Here is a 20,673-nt window from a genome sequence, read left to right as displayed (position 1 = left end):
TCTCATCAAGCTGTCCCTTGCCCTTTGGTTCCCACTTCCTCTCAGTTCCTTGGAAATGTCCTGCACCCTCTAGTCACAAGGAATTTGCCCCTATCTCTCTCTGCCTGGAGTACTCTCTGTGTGCCTCAGATTTTTCCTTTAGCTGTGTGTCCTTGATCATGGAAGCCCTCCTGGACACCCGGTCCATTGCCTGCTCATAGGCCAGGTCCACATTGTGCCCTCTGTGCTGTGCACTCAGCACCCTGGCTCTTCTGTAGAGCGCTTATTCCTGTGAAAATTCATCACTGACTGGTCTGATTATTACCAGTTTGTTCCATTGCACTGTAAACTCCATCAGTGCAAGATCACTGCTGATTTTGCTCACTGTTTTATCCCCAGAATCTGCCATGCTAGTAGTTAGCACATAGTGAGCACTCAATAAATTTTACTTAAGTACTTTGGTTTTCAAGCTTATTCCCCTAAGTTCCCCCACAGTATCTGAATTGTCTAAGAAATCAATTAAAATGAAAAGAGAGAGAATTAAATATGTTCATCACTTTCTACTTTGGGATATTAGGAAAAAAATTTAAGTATTTTTACCTATTAAGCAACTAGAATACAATGTGATGTGTAAATGGCAGTTTAAAAAATAGCATTTTTATATCCCTGTATTTAGAGAGACTATATTTGTGTGTACATTCTCACCACTGCGCCACGTTATTTCTCACTGTAAGCTCAAAGGCTTCTCATGTCTACCTATGTGTTCCTCCCTCTCAGAATAGTATTGCTGCATTAGTAACTACTCCATAAATGCTAGTGGAGCTGATTTTACTATTTAAGAAAAATACAGTTTTTTGAGGACTGGATGGTATAATAATTACAGATCATATAACTTATACTTTAAGATTTCAGAAGGATGCTTTTGTATCATATAATAGGGGGCTTAAAACCTGATTAGGGGCTGGGTGTGGTGGCTCATGCCTGTAATCTCAGCCCTTTGGGAGGCCAAGGAGGGTGGATCACAAGGTCAGGAGTTTGAGACCAGATTGGCCAATATGGTGAAATCCCATCTCTACTAAAAATACAAAAAATTAGCCAGGCTTGGTGGCAGACACTTGTAGTCTCAGCTACTCAAGAGGCTGAGGCAGGAGAGTAGCTTGAACCTGGAAAGTGGAGGTTGCAGTGAGCTGAGATCGTGTCACTGTACTCCAGCCTGGGCCACAGAGTGAGACTCCAGCACAAAAGAGAAAAAAAAGGCTGATTAAGGTATGAGGACAAACAAAAGAAATAGCTTAAGAGTCGGGGCTCGGGATCAGAGCAGTGGTGGGCATTCTGAAGGGATAAGCCTCTGGTCTCACTTGGGATCACTCTATCATGACATATTCTAGGAGGGGTTGGGAATCTATGTACCAGAATGGTCAGGTGACAGAATGCCAGTGGAATTTGCACTGAGGATAACAGAGCAAAATAGAGAGGGGCTAGAGAAGGGAGGTTGGGGGTGAGTTTCTCCCCATTGCTGACTAGCATGGAAAGATGATGAGTACCATTGGCCTCTTCTACATAGAATGAGAAGTTGCTGCTCTAAATCATGCTTTTTAGTGGCCCAGTAGTTGACTGCTATTTTTTTCACACACCATATCAATCAAGCAGCAAATATTATTGACTCCATCTTCAAAATATATCCCAGAATTTGACCACTTCTCACCATCTCCACAGCTCCACCCTGCTTCAATCCACTATCATCTCCTGCTCTAATTATTTACAGAAGCTCCCTTAATTGGTCTTCCCTTGCTGCTTCCACCTTGCTCCTCCTAAAGTTGTCTCTTCACACATAAGTCAGAATAATCCTATTTAAACAGGAGTCAGACTGTATCATGCCTTTCCAATTCTCCAATAGCCTCCAAGGCTTTTCCTGATGAGACCTGCTCCCTGCCCTGACCACATCTCCCACCACTCTTTCTCTTGCCTACTCTGCACAAGGCCTCCTTACTCTTTCTCTTATCAGATAAGTGCATTCCCAAGACATAGACAGGATTGAGTGGCCTTAGACATTCACTATTATCTCATACTGAAATACCTTCCTTAAGGAGCTAAACAGCAAATCCCTCATTTCCTCCAAGAATCAGTTCAAATGCCAGTTTATCAGTGAGACTGTCTCTGACCACCCTATATAAAAGAGCGAGATCCCTTGTACCCCCATCCTCTTTACTTTGTTTTATTTTATCATCATCTGATATACATTTATTTTTTTATGTATTATCTGTTTCTACTATTAGAATATAAGCTCCATGAAGGCAAGAACTTTCTGTTATCTGCTATATTCCAGTGCCTAGCACAGGGACTGGAACATGGGAGGCACACTGTAAATACCTGTTGAATGACTAAGTGAACTGTCGAATGACTAAGTTGAATGACCTCCTCCCACCTCATGTCAGGCCACTCAATCCTGTCTATAATGTCTTCCCTCTGTCTTTTGGTAAATCTAATTCTTTTAGTTCCCATTGCCATTATCTAGGAACTAGTTTCTATTATCCCTCTGAATTATTATCAGCAAGCTCCCACATAGTTTCTTCCATGCTAAACCACACTGAGTACTCCTACCATTGCCACTGGAAATCATGGTTTTCAAGATTTCATTGCCCTTCCTAAAATTGTCAGTGGCTCTCTTTGACCTGTAGTTTGAGCTCCTTGAGCTGGCATTCAAAGCCTTCCACACTCAGGCTACTGGCACTTTCCACGTATTTCACCTACTGCTGGTCAAAAGGAAGTCTCTGTTGTCAGACTGGTCTCATGAGTGACATTTCTAATGCGGACAAGGAGTCAGGAAAGGAACTTGTAATCAGATAATATGGAAATCTTCAAAAGATATTTCTGTAAGATATGAAATGGATCGCTAATTGAGAATCCTGGCAGCAGGTAATTAAAAGAGCATTGGCCCAATTCTTTCCCCTCTATGAAGCTCTCCTGACTCACTTCTCATGAATCTTTTACCAAGATCCTACAGACAACAGATTGTCCGTACCACTCATGACATTGCTGTCGAAATTGTAACCTGCTTCAGGAGTCTATGGCCTGTCTTTCCAGCTGAGATGTAAGAAATCTAAGATCTTGAACCATGTTTTAAGCTTGCTCTGTAGCCCTTTTTTACTGACAACTTGAATATTGAGCAAATATAGACAATCAAATAATATTATTAAATTGAACTGAATGGATTGGTAGTGGTTACTTGTGCTCCTAAATTTGAGTAAAGCAATACTTTTTTTTTTTTCTGGTCCCTGACTATGTGGTTTTCCTTGCCTGACAACTGAAAGGTCCAGAAAGACCACTGACTCTGAGAACAGCAATAAGAGAATGCTTTTTTCTACTTTCCACCCTCAAAACGAACATCAAAAGGAAAACAAGGTCATGGGAAGAGGCAAGGCAGGAAGGGATGCAATGCTTATGTGGGCAGAAGGCTTGGATTACCTTGGCTTTGGAGAAGAGATGATTAAAGTTGGAGACTGGATCGCCCAGTTTGCTTTCTGTATTTTCTTTCTAGCCTATATGATAACACACTGCTAAAAAAGATTAACTTAGAGGGTGCAAAGACCACCCTAGCTGGGTGAAGGTACAAGACACACACACTCTTCTACATGAATACAACCAGACACCATCTGACCATAACTTTGCAGAGCACTTTGTTTCCAGATTTTACTGATGCCTCTAACATTCTGAGAAGGAAGAGTGAGGGTATGAGTAATTTCATTAGTGTAAAGATGAGGAAACTGAAACTCAGCTGAGCCAGACAGGGCTCCAAGCCCAGGCTCAGGCGTAACACTGAAGCCCAGAGTCTCAGCTAAGCTCAAAGACAATTATTAAGACTGAAGAAGGAAAAGCAGCAGGGGAAAAGCCCTCTCTCCTTGCCTTATATTAAATGGAAGTAGGGTACTTCCAAATGAAAGCATTGGCCAGCCACCAAGTCATCCTAAAAACAAGTGATTTCCAAAAAGATAACAATGAGATTTTTAATTGCTTCTGGATGTACAGAGAGTACAGGTCCGGGGAGAGTGAAGATAACAGCCGGCTGGGCGTGGTGGCTCACACCTGTAATCCCAGCTACTTGGGAGGCTGAGGCACAAGAATCACTTGAACCTGAAGGGCAGAGGTAGCAGTGAGCCAAGACGGTGCCACTGCACTCCAGCCTGAACAATAAAGCGAGATTCTGTCTCAAAAAAAAGAAAGAAAGAAAAGAAAAGGCTATGGGACACAGAATACAGACTGCTGCTACAGGGTCATATAAGCACGATTTAAAAGAAAATGCAACGGCATGATAAAAATGCTTACTCCAAATATTAAATGAAAAAAATTACACTAAACTAATGTAGCTCTCATTTAAAAAAAATATGTACAAAAAACATTGGAAGGAAAGATATCAAAATGTTAATCATGATTCCAAGTAATTATTATTTTCTTTTTATTGTTTTCCCCACAATAGCTTGAAAAAAATGTTATTACTTTTTAAATTTTTTTCTTTTCTTTCACAGCCCTAACTGAAGCTCTGTATTACTTTAACAGTTGAAAAAAGTCTAAGCTGAAAGGTTTTTTGTGTGCTTCCAAATTAAAGAAAAAAATAAAATAAAAAATAAAAGAGGCTACTTCTCAGTCCTGTCTCTAAGCCTTAAAACTACTTTTTTTTTTTCTTTTAGAGATGGAGTCTTGCTCTGTCACTGAGGCTGGGGTGCAATGGTGTGATCTCAGCTCACTGCAAACTCCACCTCCCTGGTTCAAGTGATTCTCCTGTCTCAGCCTCCCAAGTAGCTAGGACTACAGGCGCGCACCACCACACCCATCTAATTTTTGTATTTTTAGTAGAGACTGGGTTTCACCATGGTGGCCAGGATGGTCTCTGTCTCTTGACCTGGTGATCCGCCCACCTCAGTCTCCCAACGTGCTGGAATTACAGGTGTGAGCCACTGTACCCAGCCTGTAGTAACTACTTAGCTTACCAAGAGGATGATTTCTTGAGACCAAGAAGAGGGAGGCTCCTAGCTTCCCATCGTCTTTTAAATAATTAGTGCAAAGAATTCAAATTAATCTATAACTAGAAGTTTCATGTTGAGTAAATGCTAGGAAAAGTTGGATGTAGACCCAATGATTTGTAGAGAACAGAGAAAAAGGAAAAAGAAAAAAGAAAAAAAAAAAAACCCCAAGGACTGGGCTTAAAAGCAAAGAAAGAAAGGACTCACTAGAAAAACTAAGAGACCAGACAAAGTTCAATATTGTAAGAAAAGAAGACAAAAATAAAAAAACTGAAGATGCTGTGTCAAAAGAAGGAAAATTTAAATTTTGTCCTCACTTTAAATAAAAATCATGCTTAGACAAGCAGGGAGAAATTCAAAGGAAAACTTGACAAAGATTTACTAGGAGAACAGCATGAAAAAAAAAAAAGATAAGTAGGTTAATCAACAGAAGCCTGTCCTGCAAGAAGGGTGGCCAAAATCAAAGGTGCCCACTCTGTCAGGACAGGCTGGGGAAGAAGCAAAATCAGAACAGCACAATGGGAATTCTGACCTGACAGAAGCACAGCGACAATTAGACTGCAGAATGCATAAGCCATTAATTCCCTGCACAAGCACTGGTTCTTACCAATATGACTGCCTTCCTACACGCAACACAGCAGAGCATGATGATGTGAAGAGTTCAGGGAAGGCAACTGCCTACGCTTGAATCCCATTTCTCCCATCAACCAGCTGTATAATCTTGAGTAAACTGCTTAAACCCCCTGCCCATGCTCTTATCTACAAATGGGGATGATAAAACCAGTACTCATCTCAAAGTGTTGTTTTGATGAGATTAAATAGGTTAATACATGTAAAGCACCTAGCACAGTCCCTCGGCATGGTTAGCACTCATTTAGAATTATACTTAAAAAAAAATTATTGCTGTGATTTTAATAGATACCTAGTCAGCCTGCACATTATTAGTGTGTGTACTCTCTCCGGAGATGAATGTTTTTACAAACTACTATTTGCATGATGCCTGATGATATTAATAATCCTCTCCTTTTCTCAGAGAAGCATCCTTTTTTTTTTTTGAGTTGGGAGTTTCACTCTTGTTGCCAAGGCTAGAGTGCAATGGCATAATCTCGGCTCACTGCAACCTCCACCTCCCAGGTTCAAGCAATTCTCCTGCCTCAGCCTCCTGAGTAGCTGGGACTATAGCCACCTACCATACCTGCCTAATTTTTAGTAGAGACAGGGTTTCACCATGTTGGTCAGGCTGGTCTCAAACTCCTGACCTCAGGTGATCCACCCACCTCGGCCTCCCAAAGTGCTGGGATTACAGGCATGAGTCACTGTGCCCGGACTCAGAGAGGCATCTTACAGTCAAGTAAGAAAGTTACAGTGATGACAAAAAGTAACTTGTTTAAAATTATCAACTGATATTAAAATTATCAAATGAATGACTGAACTAGCACCCAATATTTGTAGGCTGGCACCATGAATAACACCTTACAATCAGGTTTCTTTTATGTGGTGGAAAAAAAATGTAACTAGAAAATGGAAGGGTCACACTATCACCACTCTATTCTAAAGGGTGCCAATATTATCATCACTATTGGTGAACTAACTTGATGTTATGTATTTCCTGCTATGATGCTACGTGAAGTACTAACATCACTTATTATACATTCTAAGTCAGTTGAATCCATCTGGATCTTTAGAACCAACTTCCAATTTACAGAAAATATGGGATACAGGCAGAAGCTTAACAACACAAGTAAACAACTAGGCAAATCTAGAAGATGGGAGATTTTGCAGGACACCTGGCTTGGTCTCTTCAATAAATCAGTGTCATGGAAAGAAAACAAGACTAGATTAAAGTACACTTAAGGGACATAAAACTAGTGTGCATTAGATACTGGCTTGGACAAATCAGTTATCAAGGAGATTTTTGGGGCAATTAATGAAATCTTTACATGGCCTGGGTATTAGGTGAGATGAAAGTTTATTGAAATGTAAAGGGGAAGATCTTGACTAAAACAGTAGATTACAAAACAGTATGTACAATAAACCTGCTTTTTAAACCATATTTTTGCTTTCTGTATTTTTAAATTTTCTATAACATCATGTGCTATACATTTTAAAAGATTATTTAAAAGAATAGAGGGAAGGAAGGGAGGGAGCAAACAAGGAGAGGAAGAAGGAAAGAGGAAAAGGAGAGAGGAGAGGAAAGGGAAAGGAGAAGGGGAGAAGGAAGAGGGGAGAGGGAGAGAGACAAACAGAGGAGGGAGAGAAGGGGAGACAGAGAGAGCAAAGAAGGTTTTGAATTCACTATTCTTAAAGCCTGGCTTGTGACCAGGTTCAACCATACATTAGAAAGAATAAATTTCCAACATACTGTTCATAACAGAATTACTTATAATAGCCTCAAACTGAAAACTACCCAAATGCCATCAACAGTAGAACAGATAAAACTAAAAGTCTCATGTCCTAGGAACCCCCTCAGGCCAAGGCAAACAGGACAGTTGGTTGTCTTAAACACTGCCCACTGTAGGGAAGGTAGAATTTGGCATTCAAATTCTGCCAAGTTAGAGGGGCTTGATAAACATCTTGGGCTTCCCATGGAAACCCCAGAAAGGCCATGCCTTACGTATGTAGCATATTCCAAGATGAAGGGCAAAACCAAAATATATTCACTGTAACAAAGTATAAAGCCAAGCCCTCTTTGGCGGGCTTATACTTTGTAACTTTGTTACAAGTTCAAGGTGATCAACTAGTAATTTAATGGCCTCCTAGAACAAAACTTCATACTCTTAAGAGGAAGATAAGTACACCTAGAGTTTCTATGATATATTATCTATGATGTTTAATATGCAATAAAATATTAGTAGGTATGTACAAAAAATAAATGTGACTGATGGTCACAGGAAAATCAGTAAACAGACCCACAGATGATATCAATGTTAAAAACAATGGACAAGAATTTTTCAGTAATTGCCAATGTTTTAAGAATATACCAATAATAATTGAGAGGCTGAGGGGAGAGGATCACTTGAGCCCTGGAGTTGGAGTCTAGCCTAGACAACACAGTGAGACCCCATCTCTAAAAGAAGTGGCCAAACATGATGGTACACACCTGTAGTCTCAGACACAAGAGAAGCTGAGGTGGGAGGTTCACTTGAGCCCAGGAGTTTGAGGGTACAGTGAGCTATGATCATACCACTGCACTCCAACCTAGCAAGTAACAAAGCAAGTCTCCATCTCAAAAAACCAAAACAAAACCAATTATCTGAAATAAAAAAAAAAATTCATTGAATGGCATTTATAGTATCTTAGATGAACAAAAGAAATAACTGTAATTTTTTTTTCACATGGAGTCTCTCTGTCGCCCAGTCTGGAGGGCAATGTCATGATCTCAGCTCACTGCAACCTCCACCTTCCAGGTTCAAGCAATTCTCCTGCCGCAGCCTCCTGGGTAGCTGGGATAAAGGTTCGCACTACCATGCATAGCTAATTTTTGTATTTTTAGTAGAGACGAGGTTTCATTATGTTAGCCAGGCTGGTCTAAAACTCCTGACCTCAAGTGATCTGCACACCTTGGCCTCCCAAGGTGCTAGGATTACAGGTGTGAGCCATCGTGCCCAGCCAAATTGGTAAACTTTAGAAATCATCTAAACTAAAGCATACGGACAACAAATGTTTGAAAAAATGAACAGACCATCAACAAGCTGTGGGAGTGAATCAAATAGTTTTCTAAAATACACGCAGTTGATATAAAAGCAAAACAGGAAGGAGAGATGGGACGGAAAAAAATATTTGCCAGAAATTTTTCTCAAATTGAGGGAAAATTTGATAATTTTCCTACAATTTCTACAAATTAGATATCCTACAGATCAGGGATTGTCTGAGTATTATATTTATCCAAGCCAAATGAATACAATGAAAACCATGCGTACATTTTTATGATAGTCAAACTACTAAAAACCAAAGATAAAAAAGAAACAATAGAAGCAGCCAAATAAAGAAAGGTGGGCATGGTGGCTCACGCCTGTAAGCCCAACACTTTGGGAGGCCAAGATGGAAGGACTGCTTGATCACAGATGTTCAAGTCTACAGGGAGCTGTATCATGACATGGGACTCCAGCCTGGAAACAGAAACTCCATCTCTTTAAAACAAACACACAAAAAGATGATATATTACATACAAGTAAGCAATAATAAGAAGCCAAGAACTATAGCTGATTTCTCATCAGAAATAATGGAGGCCAGAAGACAAAAGAGTGACATATTTAAATTGTTGAAAAAATTATGATTGCATTTATATAAACAAATTTTTAAATGGGAAAATACTTATATTGTGTTAGAAGTCAGGATAGTGACTACGCTTCAGAGAGTAAGGATGTTTAGTGGGGAGAAGGAGAGTTGATGGAATACTAGTAACATTCTTTCTTCATCTGTGTGCTGATTACACAGTTGTGTTCAGTTTGTAAAAATTCATTGAGCTGTACACTTCATAATCTGTACACTTTCTCTAAGTATTTTATACTTTCATAAATAGTTTAGGGAAAAAACTTTGTAAAATAGATGAAAGGTTCAGAGAAAATACACATCTAGGGCCTACAGTGGATGGTATTCATAGTGTACATTTTATGAAAGGTTACTATTATTATTTTCTCATCATATCCCACAGAAAGTTTTGAGAGATCTAAATAAACCAAAAATCCCAAGCTCCCTTGGGAGGTAAATCTTACTCCTCAATTTGATTTTCAAGCTCTTCTAAGCACCTAGCAGCATGATGCTATGTATATAGCATTCACTAAAATACTTATGAAATTAGTATAATCTCCTAATTTAGGATAGTATTCAAATACAAGGTTGCAAATGGACACTTTTATTTTCTGTCTCCTGCATCTCTCTTTCCCATATTCCATTTTCCATATTCCATTCCTCTTCAGATTCCCTTAATAATCCTTTGATTTATACAAATCAAAGTACTATTATACCTTTGAATGTTCTAAATATAGTACCTTGAGCTCTTTTAGAAAAGACAGATACCTAAGAACTAAAACACCAAAAAGGCAAACGCACAAACTAACCTAAGCAAAAGACTACAGACATCTTTGATGCATGCATTCCCTTTGAGCTACATCTTCCTAAGTCCCAGAAAAAGCCTGGACCACCCAGAGAGCAGCCTCAAGGGAGAGCACACAGATGCTGCTGACCCAGTGTCACAGAAACCAAAGCTAAAACACCCCCAACAGCACTAGCTGCAAAGCTCCCCTCAGTGTTGGCTTTGGCAGCAAACCTGACGCCCCTTATCAGCAGAGATACCTTTGAAGTAGCTGGCAGCCTTCCATCCCCTCCTCAAATAAGCTCAGCTTCACATCCTATTCTTTTCTCCAAAGAGGATCTTTTCATCAGATATGAGAAAATAAAGCTCAATTAATTAGAACAGATTTTTGCTTCCAACAAGATAAATTGGGCAACTGGAGCAGCTGTCTGTAAAGCACTGTACAACACTGTTAGTGACCATGCCATAATGTGGAGGAAATTCAGTCCAATAACAGATACTGAGTTCAGAGAAGCAGGAGGGATATGGTGGATGGGGAAGGGAGGGAGGGTTAAATCACTCCATCTACTACTTCTCCCAAAAGTTAAACCCTTTCTTAAGGGGGCAGAGCACAGGGACACAGCCTTTGGAAACCCACACTTTTCCTCCATTCTCAATCAACAGCACCTCCCAGGGACATTCAACTATACCAGCCTTGTGAGTCATTTCTTCTCCTCTTCTTATTTATGATCATCATGCCACCCAACATGCCTTCTCACATTATCATTATCCTGTCTCCTCACACATGCCAAACAGGTGGACTCAAAACACACCATACGAAATCCTATCCCAGTCCAAAGGGATACCAGATAGGTAACATGCACTGCTTTGTTTTAAATCTTTATCCTTTTTAACTACCACACTCATTTCCTTACTACGAAAAGAAATCTGACTGTTGTGGCAATGCTCTTATGATCACTAATGGCAAAAGGACATGTTTAACATCTGAGGGCCTTGGAGAAAAGTATTAACCGAGCCTCTTACATTCCTTCCTATGCACTCTTCTTGAAATCTCCACTTCCTGCAGTGTGAAGGAAGCCAGATTCACCCTTTGTCACCAGATTTATTTATTTGAGGTTAACTTCACCCTTCCTCACCCTCCAAGAATAAAGTAAGAACCCACAATGGGTTGCCTAGAGAAACTAGCCTAGATGCTTTAACACTGTCAGTTGCAGAGGCAAACATGGCTCACATACAGACAGACAGGATCTTAGGGCTTCAGATACTCTCTGTGCTCTGCAGTTTCCCCAAGATGGAAAACAGTGCAGCAGTGATTCTCAGCCCTGGCTGTAGGCAACAATCACCCAGGCCCTATTCCAGAAATGCTGACTCAATTGTCCTGGGGTAGGGCTTTGGCATGAGTATTTTTAAATTGGATCAACTTTATTGAGGCATTATTTACATAAAATAAAATGTACACCATATTTTCAGTGTTCGATATGATAAATTCTGTGTAATGTACCACCATGATCAAGATTATATAACATTATAAAAATGTTATAAAACATCATTTAAAATGTTATATAATGTAGGCTATAAAAACCCTACCAATTCCCTTGTGTCCCTTAGCAGTCAATCCTGCATCCCCACCCTGGCTTGAAGGCAATCAATGACCTATTCTCTATCATATAGTTCAGATTTGTCTTTTCTAAAATTTTATAGAAATGGAATCATACAGTATGTACTCATTGTGCTTGGCTTCTTTTTATCAACATAGTGTTTTTTGAGCTCATTTACATTGTATCAGCATTTCTCTTATTCCTATTGCTGAGTAGTATTAATATACGGATACACCACAATATGTTTTTCCATTCATCTGTTGATGGACATTTGGGTTTTCTCCAGTTTGGGCTACTATGAATAAAGTACCCATGGAAGCTGTAACCAATTACTGCAAACGTGGTGGCTTTAAACAACATACATTTGTTCTCTTATAGTTCTGGAGGTCAGAACTCCAAAACCAATTTCACTGGGCTGAAACCAATGTGTCAGCAGGGCTGCTTCTGCTCCAGAGGCTCTCAGAAAGAATCCATTTCCTTGCCTTTTACAGCATCTAGAGCTGTATTCATTGGCTCACAGCCACTTCCTCTGTATTCAAAGCCAGCGGCATAGCATCCTCTCTCTATGACTCTGCTTCCCTTTGCTTCTATCACATGACCTTCCTCTCTTTTATCTGTAATCTCCTTCTTACGGGACATTTGTGATTGCATTTAGGGCCCACCTGGCTAATCAAGCATGATATCCCCATCACAAGATCCAGAAATTAGTCATACTTGCAAACTGTTACATTATTACATGCATTAGGTAACATTCACAGGTTCCAGAGGTTAGAATATGGACCTGTTTTTTTTTTTTTTTTTTTTGAGGGGAGCATTACTCAGCCCATCACAAAAGCTTTATGAATATTCAGGTGCATGTCTTTGTTTAGATGTATGCTTTTATTTCTCTTGGGTAAATGCCTATAAATACCTGGAATTGCAGGGTTATAAGACAAGTACATATGTAACCTCATAAGAAATTGCCAAACTATTTTCCAAAGAGGTTGTATCATTTTCATACTCTCACTAGCAATATATGAGGGTTCTGGCCAACTTCCTTAACACTTGGTATTGCCAACTGCTTTAATTTTAACCAACCTAGTGAGGCTACAGTACATCATCTTACAGTGTTAACTTGCACTTCCAAGATGATTGATGATATTGAGCATATTTTCATGTGCTGATTGGCCATGTATATATTTTTATTAGTGAAAGTTTGCTAATTTTTTTTCCATTTTTTAAAATTTGGGTAGCTTGTCTTACTATAGTACAGGGGGCCCTTCCCTTTCAGGTAGCCACTGCAAGGGAGAGAGGCACATATGTTAGCATTTTTCTACACACTTATCAAAAAGATCAAAGGCTTTTAGGATTCCCCTACTGTTACTTCTCACAACTTCTAAGAACTTAAAAGGAGAGCCAGGTGGGAAAGCGGAATGAAAGTGGACAAGGATGGTAACCATCGGAGCACAGCACCACAGAGAGGCATTTAAGCCCCTGGATGTCTGCAGACAGGCCTGGCTAATGTCAGGCCTTCCTCAAGAGTCCGGCAGAGCAGAGTGTTCTCTGAACTCCCCCAGTGAAAGGGAAACTCCCCTTCATGGTCTGCTAAGTAGCGGGTGCCTTCCCAGGCACTGGCGCTACCGCAAGGCCTGCCTGCTAAGTAATGGGGCACCTTCCCAGGTGCTGGCGCTACCGCAAGGCTCTCACTCTCATCTCCTGATCACTTCTCACAATGTCCCTTTGGTTCCTAATTCTGTTTCACCTGGTTGTTTCTATACTATAAGACTAAAATGTTTTTATGCCACAATACTAAAAATTAATAATAAAGAATAATAATTTAATAAGATTGATTATATAATTGAATATATGATTGTTTCTAAATATATTTGGTATCATTGTTAAAACTAAGTAATCTGTTATTTATTATACTGGGATAGATTGTGCCTTCACAGACTCTTTTCTTGGTACCTGGGCAACTTTCTTCCTTCATACTGAGTTCTCAGAGTTCTTTATTCTATATTCTGACATAATTCCTTGTCAGACATATATTATAGATATTTTCTCATGTTCTGTGTCTTGTCTTTCACTTTCTAAATAAAGTCTATCCAAGAACAAAAGTCCAAGACTTGATGAAGTCTGATTTATCCTTTTTAAAATTTTATAGTTCATGCTTTTTATATCCTAAGAAACCTTTGTTTATTCAAGGTCACAAAGATTTTTTTTAAACTCCCCAAGTAACTTTCATGCCCAGGCAAAGTTGAAAGCTACCGGTCTACAGGGAATCTGACTTGGCTTTTTCAATTTAACCTAAGTTTTTGCCATAGTAACTTAAGAGTCCTAATGGCAAAAAAAGGAGTACAGTTCATTGGAGTGCTATAAAAACAAGGATGCAACTGAGTCTTAGCACTGTCTGAACTGACCAGCTTCCAAGATTAAGTGTGAGCAGCTGCGAAGAGCTAGAAACTGGGATTTGAGAAAGCAAAGTCAGGGGTACTTTTAGTGTGCTCCAGCTAAGTAAGAAGAGAAAACAGGATTATCCTCTCTCCTACAGAAAAAAAGCACACCCAAGTTTATTTCCCTTTAAACAGAGCAAAGCAGAAAAATTATTTCTGTTTTTGGTGGGCTTCCTTAGAACATGCCTCTCACAGAGACCACAGGGAGATGGGAGTCAAACTTGGCAGGTTTTGGCCATGGTTTTTGAAGCCACCGCATTAAACAAATGAAGGTGGCAGCAATAATATTTGCCCAAACCTTGGTTCCAACAGAGGTTAGACAGACTGAGCTTTCATTACATGAAAGGAGATGTCAGGAGCACCTAATGGGCTCAATTTTCCCTGGAGTCCTAGACAAAGTCAGTCTGTTTCTAAGCTGCGGACAGGAGGCTACATTCTCCAGATGCTATATTTAGCTAAAGGAATCTCCAACATGGCTTCATGCAAAATGTAAAATATGCCCCAGCAGAATGACCACAAACCAGAGGGCTAGCAAAAAGCATCTCTTAAGAGGGTTCAATAGCATAGAGGGGCCAATTGTACACCCACCCTGACATCCCCAAATTAGCTAAATTAGCTGTGAGCCAGATTTTTGGCTAGTTCTCACATTTAATGAGTCCTTGTTTCCCTCTTACAGAGGGCAGAGATATTCTGCCCCTGGGGAGTGTAAACATGCTGCCCTATTTCATTCCCAACTTCCAGCTGCTTGCCCCAAACCCAGGCAGGAAAAACAATCCAATATTCATGTTCAACATCTCCACACCCTTTGAAGGTGTATGTGCAAAAGAAAAAATTAGGCTAATTCTATAACTAAGTGAAATATCTGAATTCAATGGAAAAGAGAAAGTCCAGGATTTTCTCATCTCTGTACAACATACTTAGAGAATACTAATACACTGTGTAGATGAAAACGTTAGCTTCTAGAGCTAGGTGACTGGAGTTAAACACTAGTCTCATCTCATTTTTCTTAATATATCTCTCTCTCTCTCTTTCTCTCTCTCTCTCTATCTCTCTTCTCTCTCACTTTTGAGACAAAGTCTCACTCTGTCGCTCAGGCTGGAGTGCAATGGCACAATCTCTGCTCACTACAATCTCTGCCTCACCGGTTCAAGCGATTCTCCCACCACAGCCTCTCAGGTAGCTGGGATTACAGGCACCCACCACCTTGCACGGCTAATGTTTGTATTTTTGTAGAGAAGGGATTTCACCATGTTGGCCAGGCTGGTCTTGAACTCCTGATCTCAGGTGATCTGCCCAGCTCGGCCTCCCAACGTGCTGGAATTATAGGTGTGAGCCACCGTGCCTAGCCTTCTCTCTCTCTCTCTCTTTTTTTAAGAGACAAGTTCTTGGTCTGTTACTCAGGCTAAAGTACAGTGGCATGATTATATCACTGTCGTTTCAAACTCCTGGGCTCAAGCAATCCTTCCTGCCTCAGCCTCCTGGGTAGGTAGGCCTACAGGTGTGTACCATCATGCCTGGCTTTTTTTTAGGAGGGGGCGGGTAGAGATGGAGTCTTGCTATGCTGCCCAGGCTGGTCTTGAACTCCTGGCTTCAAGTGATCCTCCCGCCTCAACCTCCCAAAGAGCTGGGATTACACGCTTGAGCCACTGTGCCTGGCCTGCTTAATCTCTCCAAGCCATGGTTTCTTCCTTCATAAAATAATGATGATAACAACAGTATCTATTTTATAAAATTATTTTAAGGATTAAAAGAGATAATACATATAAAGAAAGTGCTTAACACAATACCTGGCACATTTGGGTTCAAAATATAATGACTTCTATTATCGTAACTTTTGCAGTGAATTACTTAAGTTTTATAGATTAAAAAAAGATTTTTTTAAATGCTGACTTTTGCTAGAGTCAAACAGACTCAAAGTCACATAAAGCACAGGAATCAACAGCCATACCAAAAATTAAGGTATCTTTTCTAACCCTATGTCCCCAGAGAAATGGTTTATTTAGCCACAGGAGCCAAATTTACTAGTAAAATGTATCCATTTTATATATTTGAATCCAAATTTCTTTGTTTGCTGACACCGTAGATATCAGCATCTGAAAGAATGCTTCATTCCTCAAGAAATGTGGTCTTCATTTGCTTAAGCTAGCCCTCTCCACACCCATATTCACTTTTGTTTGTCTTTATCTCTGGGATTACAGTTTACCTATCACAACTTAACAAAGGTAGCCACACAACCATAAGGAAGCCCCCAGTGTAGGATCCCCTTATCATCACAGAACTGTGGTATCCTAATTTGGAAGGCACCAGGGAGAGCGTATAGACCACACTCTTTTTTTTAAAGTTTAAGGAACTGAGGCAGAGAATGAAGTTATTGTCCAAGTCATTAACGGCAGAACTAGGCCCAAAAGAAAGGGTCACTTGGAAAAGACCTTTCCTCTGACAGCACAAAGCAAATCCCAGGAAAGATTCCTGAAACTACAGAATGGCCAAGGACATTCCTTAGGTCTTTTATCTGATACTATATCTTAACCAGTAGGATTCGAATTCTTCATGTGCAACACAGTCTAAACAAAAGAGGGGTGGGGTGTGAAGAATGTTTCTTTGCCCATTACTAGAAAGCAGAGAAGCTCTTTATCCAGCCAAAACAGAAGGAATCTGTGTGTGTGTGTGTGTGTGTGTGTGTGTGTGTGTGTGTGTCTCACTCTGTTGCCCAGGCTAGAGTGCAGTGGCATGATGATAGCTCACTGCATCCTCAAACTATAAGGGTCTCGCTCTGTTGCCCAGGCTAGAGTGCAGTGGCATGATGATAGCTCACTGCATCCTCAAACTATAAGGGTCTCGCTCTGTTGCCCAGGCAGGAGTGCAGTGGCATGATCACAGCTCACTGCATTCTCAAACTCCTGGACTGGTGCAATACTGCCACCTCGGCCTCCCAAGTAGCTGTGGCTACCAGCACAGGCCACCATGCCCAGCTAACTTTTAAAATTTTTTTAGAGACAAGGTCTTATGACATTGCCCAGGTTGTTCTTGAACTTCTGGTTTCAAGCCATTTTCGCACCTTGACCTCCTGAGTTGTTGGGATTACAGGCACAAGCCACTGTGCTTGGCTGAATCTATTTTTACGATGTGCCAACCAGCTTCTACCTTAGAGTTCTCTGCCTACATGGGAACCCGCAAGGGAGGGAGAAAAGAGATTATTCACCCTGTGGGATAGTAATCATTGCCATTCAACAACCCCATGCATGTCTCTAATCAACTACAATTTAATCAATCCAAAGTTACAAAGATCAAGAGAAAGTCCTATGATGCTGCAACTATATACAACACTATGAATAAATCTCACAAACATAATATTGAGTGAAAGAAACCAGACACAAGAGTACATGCTGTGCAATTCTATTTATATAAGGTTTGAAACCAAGCAAAGCTAATCTCTGCTGTTAAAAGTCAGGAAAGTTATTATCCTTGGGGATTTAGGGTGGGGAGATGACTAGAAGGGAATATGAGGGGGCTTCTAGGGTACAGAAATGTTCTGTTTCTTGGTCTGGATACAGTTACACAAGTGTGAATTCAGTTTGTAAAAATGCATATAGCTATTAAATTATGATAGGCACACTTTTCTTCAGTGAGATGTAATACATAAACAGTCCTGTGAGAAATAAGAAGTTTTTCCTCACAATCTAGCATAGTAATATACAGCTTAAGGAGGTCAACCCTGAGCCCATGGCTAGGAATATCATTCATAGCTGAATTTGTTTTCTGGAGGTCATATGCCCCACACCTTGCGTACATGCCATGCACTTAGGCCTTTGGTGAAATATGCGTATGGCACTTGAAGAGTCAGGAACACTCGTGGCTTTGATATCTGGCTGCCTTCAGTATAAGCACCTCTGAGATCTGGAGAGGCTATTAAATTCTCTCAGCTTGGTTTTTCTCTAACCTTCTAAGGTTGGGAGAAAAGGGAGCTGAGAGACTGGGTGAAGTCTAACTAGGTGAACAGATCTTATAAAAGTTTTTTTCTGGCCGGGCACGGTGGCTCACACCTATAATCGCAGCACTTTGGGAGGCTGAGGTAGGTGGATCACAAGGTCAAGAGATCGAGACCATCCTGGTCAACATGGTGAAACCCCGTCTCTACTAAAAATACAAAAATTAGCTGGGCATGGTGGTGCACATCTGTAGTCCCAGCTACTCAGGAGGCTGAGGCAGAAGAATTGCTTGAACCCAGGAGGCAGAGGTTGCGGTGAGCCGAGATCGCACCATTGCACTCCAGCCTGGGTAACAAGAGCGAAACTCCATCTCAAAAAAAAAAAAAAAAAATTTTTTTTTTTTTTTTTTTTTTTTTTTCCCAGATGAACAAAGAAAGCAGAGAAGGAAGCGATCAGTCAAGCCCTTTCCTTCTTGAGATAGTCTAACTGGCTGTCAAGGTCATAGAGACGAGCTGTCAAAATTTCACCTAAATAGGTTTTAATTTTAGTCACACACACACATCACCAAGTATTGCAGAATAATTCAAATTATTAACAAGCAAGCTGAAGCTGATGCTGGAAACCATGGAGGAGATGGTGAGAAGTACCCTCACCCTGAAATGCGGTGTGGCCCCAACCACAGCACAGCCAGGCTACTAAAAAAAGCCAGTGAGCTCTGGGAGGAGTTGTCTTTCTCTGCCTTCTTTTCTTTGTCAGGTGATTTTTCTCAATATTCTGTCTCTAAGACATAGGAAAAACACCTTCTCGGATGCAATTAGGTAGATGGAAGATTCCAGCTCAGTTACTTGATCAGGCTGGTAATTACAGAAAAAAATTGGATATTAATTCCAGATCTAGTGAAATCTGGAAAACGTCCTAACTGAGAATTGGAAAACGATCAAGAGCTTTGACTATATAGACTATAATCCTGTTTATCAGAGTCCTTTATCTTATACTTTCAAATATTAATAATGGATTTTGTCACCTGGAAATTGATGAATTCTAAATAGCCCTCTATAATCTCTTTCTACCTGTAACTTATAGGAAGATTATTTGCTTTCTGGAAAGTCTTCCAGAAATGTCAAAACTTGAATGACAGACATGGAGCATCACATACAATGGTTGGGGCCTTCACCACTGTTTGTAACTAAACTTCGTGAATAAATGATTTCACTGTGAGCTCAAGCTGAGACAGCTTAGAAAACAGCTTCCTGGGTTTCCAAAAGGCTAGTTCCACCACTGACAGGTAAAGTGAATTGCTCCTTAAGATTTTCATGACTATTTTGAGTTTTCCTTAGTCAAACTGTTCAACCTATACCCAAGGAAGTATGATAACAACTGAGTTTCAGAAAGCATTCAGAGACCCAAAGACAAAGACATATCATATCAAACCTTTTTGTCTACCTTTGCCAAGATGAGAGCTTGGAAAGAAAACTAAACCAAAAACATAAACGTATATGAGTTTGCTAAATGAACTAGAATAGGAAAACATAAAATGACACTGTAGGCCCCTTAAGCTCAACAGCTTCACAAATCACTTTAAGAAAACTTCCCAAAACACAGTTTTTGTTAATAGATGCAGATTATGAATTACGGTGCCAGTCCTGGGTTTGTACCTTGCGAATGATTCCATTCCTAAGGCTACTATTATTTCAGCTCAGAAAGGGAGAAAAGAATGCCAATTCAAATATTTTTTCTCCACAAGTATGTGGTAGAGAATGACTAGTGGAAAGCCTATGAAGTAGGCCAGTAAGATACTCTTTTATTTTTTCTTTACAATTTTTATTTTAGGTTCAAGGGGTATATCGGCAAGTTTGCCACATGGGTAAACAGCATGTCACAGGGGTTTGGTGCACAGATAATTTTGTCACCTGGGTAATCAACGTAATACCTAATAGGATTTTAAAAATTGTATCTTTGCTCCACCCAAGACCCTCTGTGACTAGGAATATCTCTGTACCTTTTTAAAGAGTCTTCCTGAGTCCTCGCTGACTTGGACAAATCGAGGAATAATATTATTCAGGTAGATGTCACTCAGGGTGGTATGGTCCCTGCTTTCCCGCTTCACCTGGTTTAAGAGGAGATTCCAGCAGTTGACTGGAGAGAGAACATTCTGATCCTTCCTGTGGAGAAACATCAAGGAAAAAAAAGTCATTGTTGATATGCAGCCAGGGCAGCATCTACAACTATAGTCCATGTCCTCAAATCACAGCAATCAAAGCCAAACCAGAAATAAAGGCTCACCTGTCTAGTTTTCTCCTTTTTTTTTCTTTTCTTTTTTTTTTTTTTTTTGAGATGGCGACTTGCTCTGTCACCCAGGCTGGAGTGCAGTGGCATAATCTCGGCTCACTGCAACCTCCACCTCCTGGGTTTTCAAGTCAATTCCCTGCCTCAGCCTCCCATGTAGCTGCAATTTCAGGCACCTGCCACCACTCCCGGCTAATTTTGTATTTTTAGTAGAGACGGGGTTTCACCATCTTGGCCAGGCTTGTCTTAAACTCCAGACCTCGTGATTCACCCTGCCTTGGCCTCCCAAAGTGCTGGTATTACAGGTGTGAGCCACCGCAACCAGACTAGTTTCTGCCTTTTTAAAAACTCAGTGGAGAAAAAAGGAGAAAATAAGGACAAGAAGGAGAGGGAGGG

At 40.4% G+C, this 20,673-nt stretch overlaps 1 protein-coding gene across 11 annotated transcripts in view; it reads right to left on the bottom strand.

Annotated features, from left to right (window-relative positions):
* Positions 1–20,673, bottom strand: part of SRGAP2 (SLIT-ROBO Rho GTPase activating protein 2) — a 271,565-nt gene that overhangs the window by 112,076 nt on the left and 138,816 nt on the right. For all 11 annotated transcript variants that reach the window (XR_013529861.1, XR_013529862.1, XM_035280593.3 and 8 more), the window contains exon 4: positions 19,991–20,153. Coding sequence is in view for 9 of the 11 variants with exons in the window: in XM_035280593.3 (XP_035136484.1) it covers positions 19,991–20,153 (163 nt within the window). In the remaining 2 variants the exon portion in view is untranslated. The remainder of the gene's footprint in view (positions 1–19,990; positions 20,154–20,673) is intronic.

The sequence above is a fragment of the Callithrix jacchus genome, chromosome 19 (assembly GCF_049354715.1).
Source record: "Callithrix jacchus isolate 240 chromosome 19, calJac240_pri, whole genome shotgun sequence".
Taxonomy (NCBI): Eukaryota; Metazoa; Chordata; class Mammalia; order Primates; family Cebidae; genus Callithrix; species Callithrix jacchus.
Note: the sequence above shows the minus strand (reverse complement) of the source record. Positions and strands in the feature narration are given on the sequence as shown.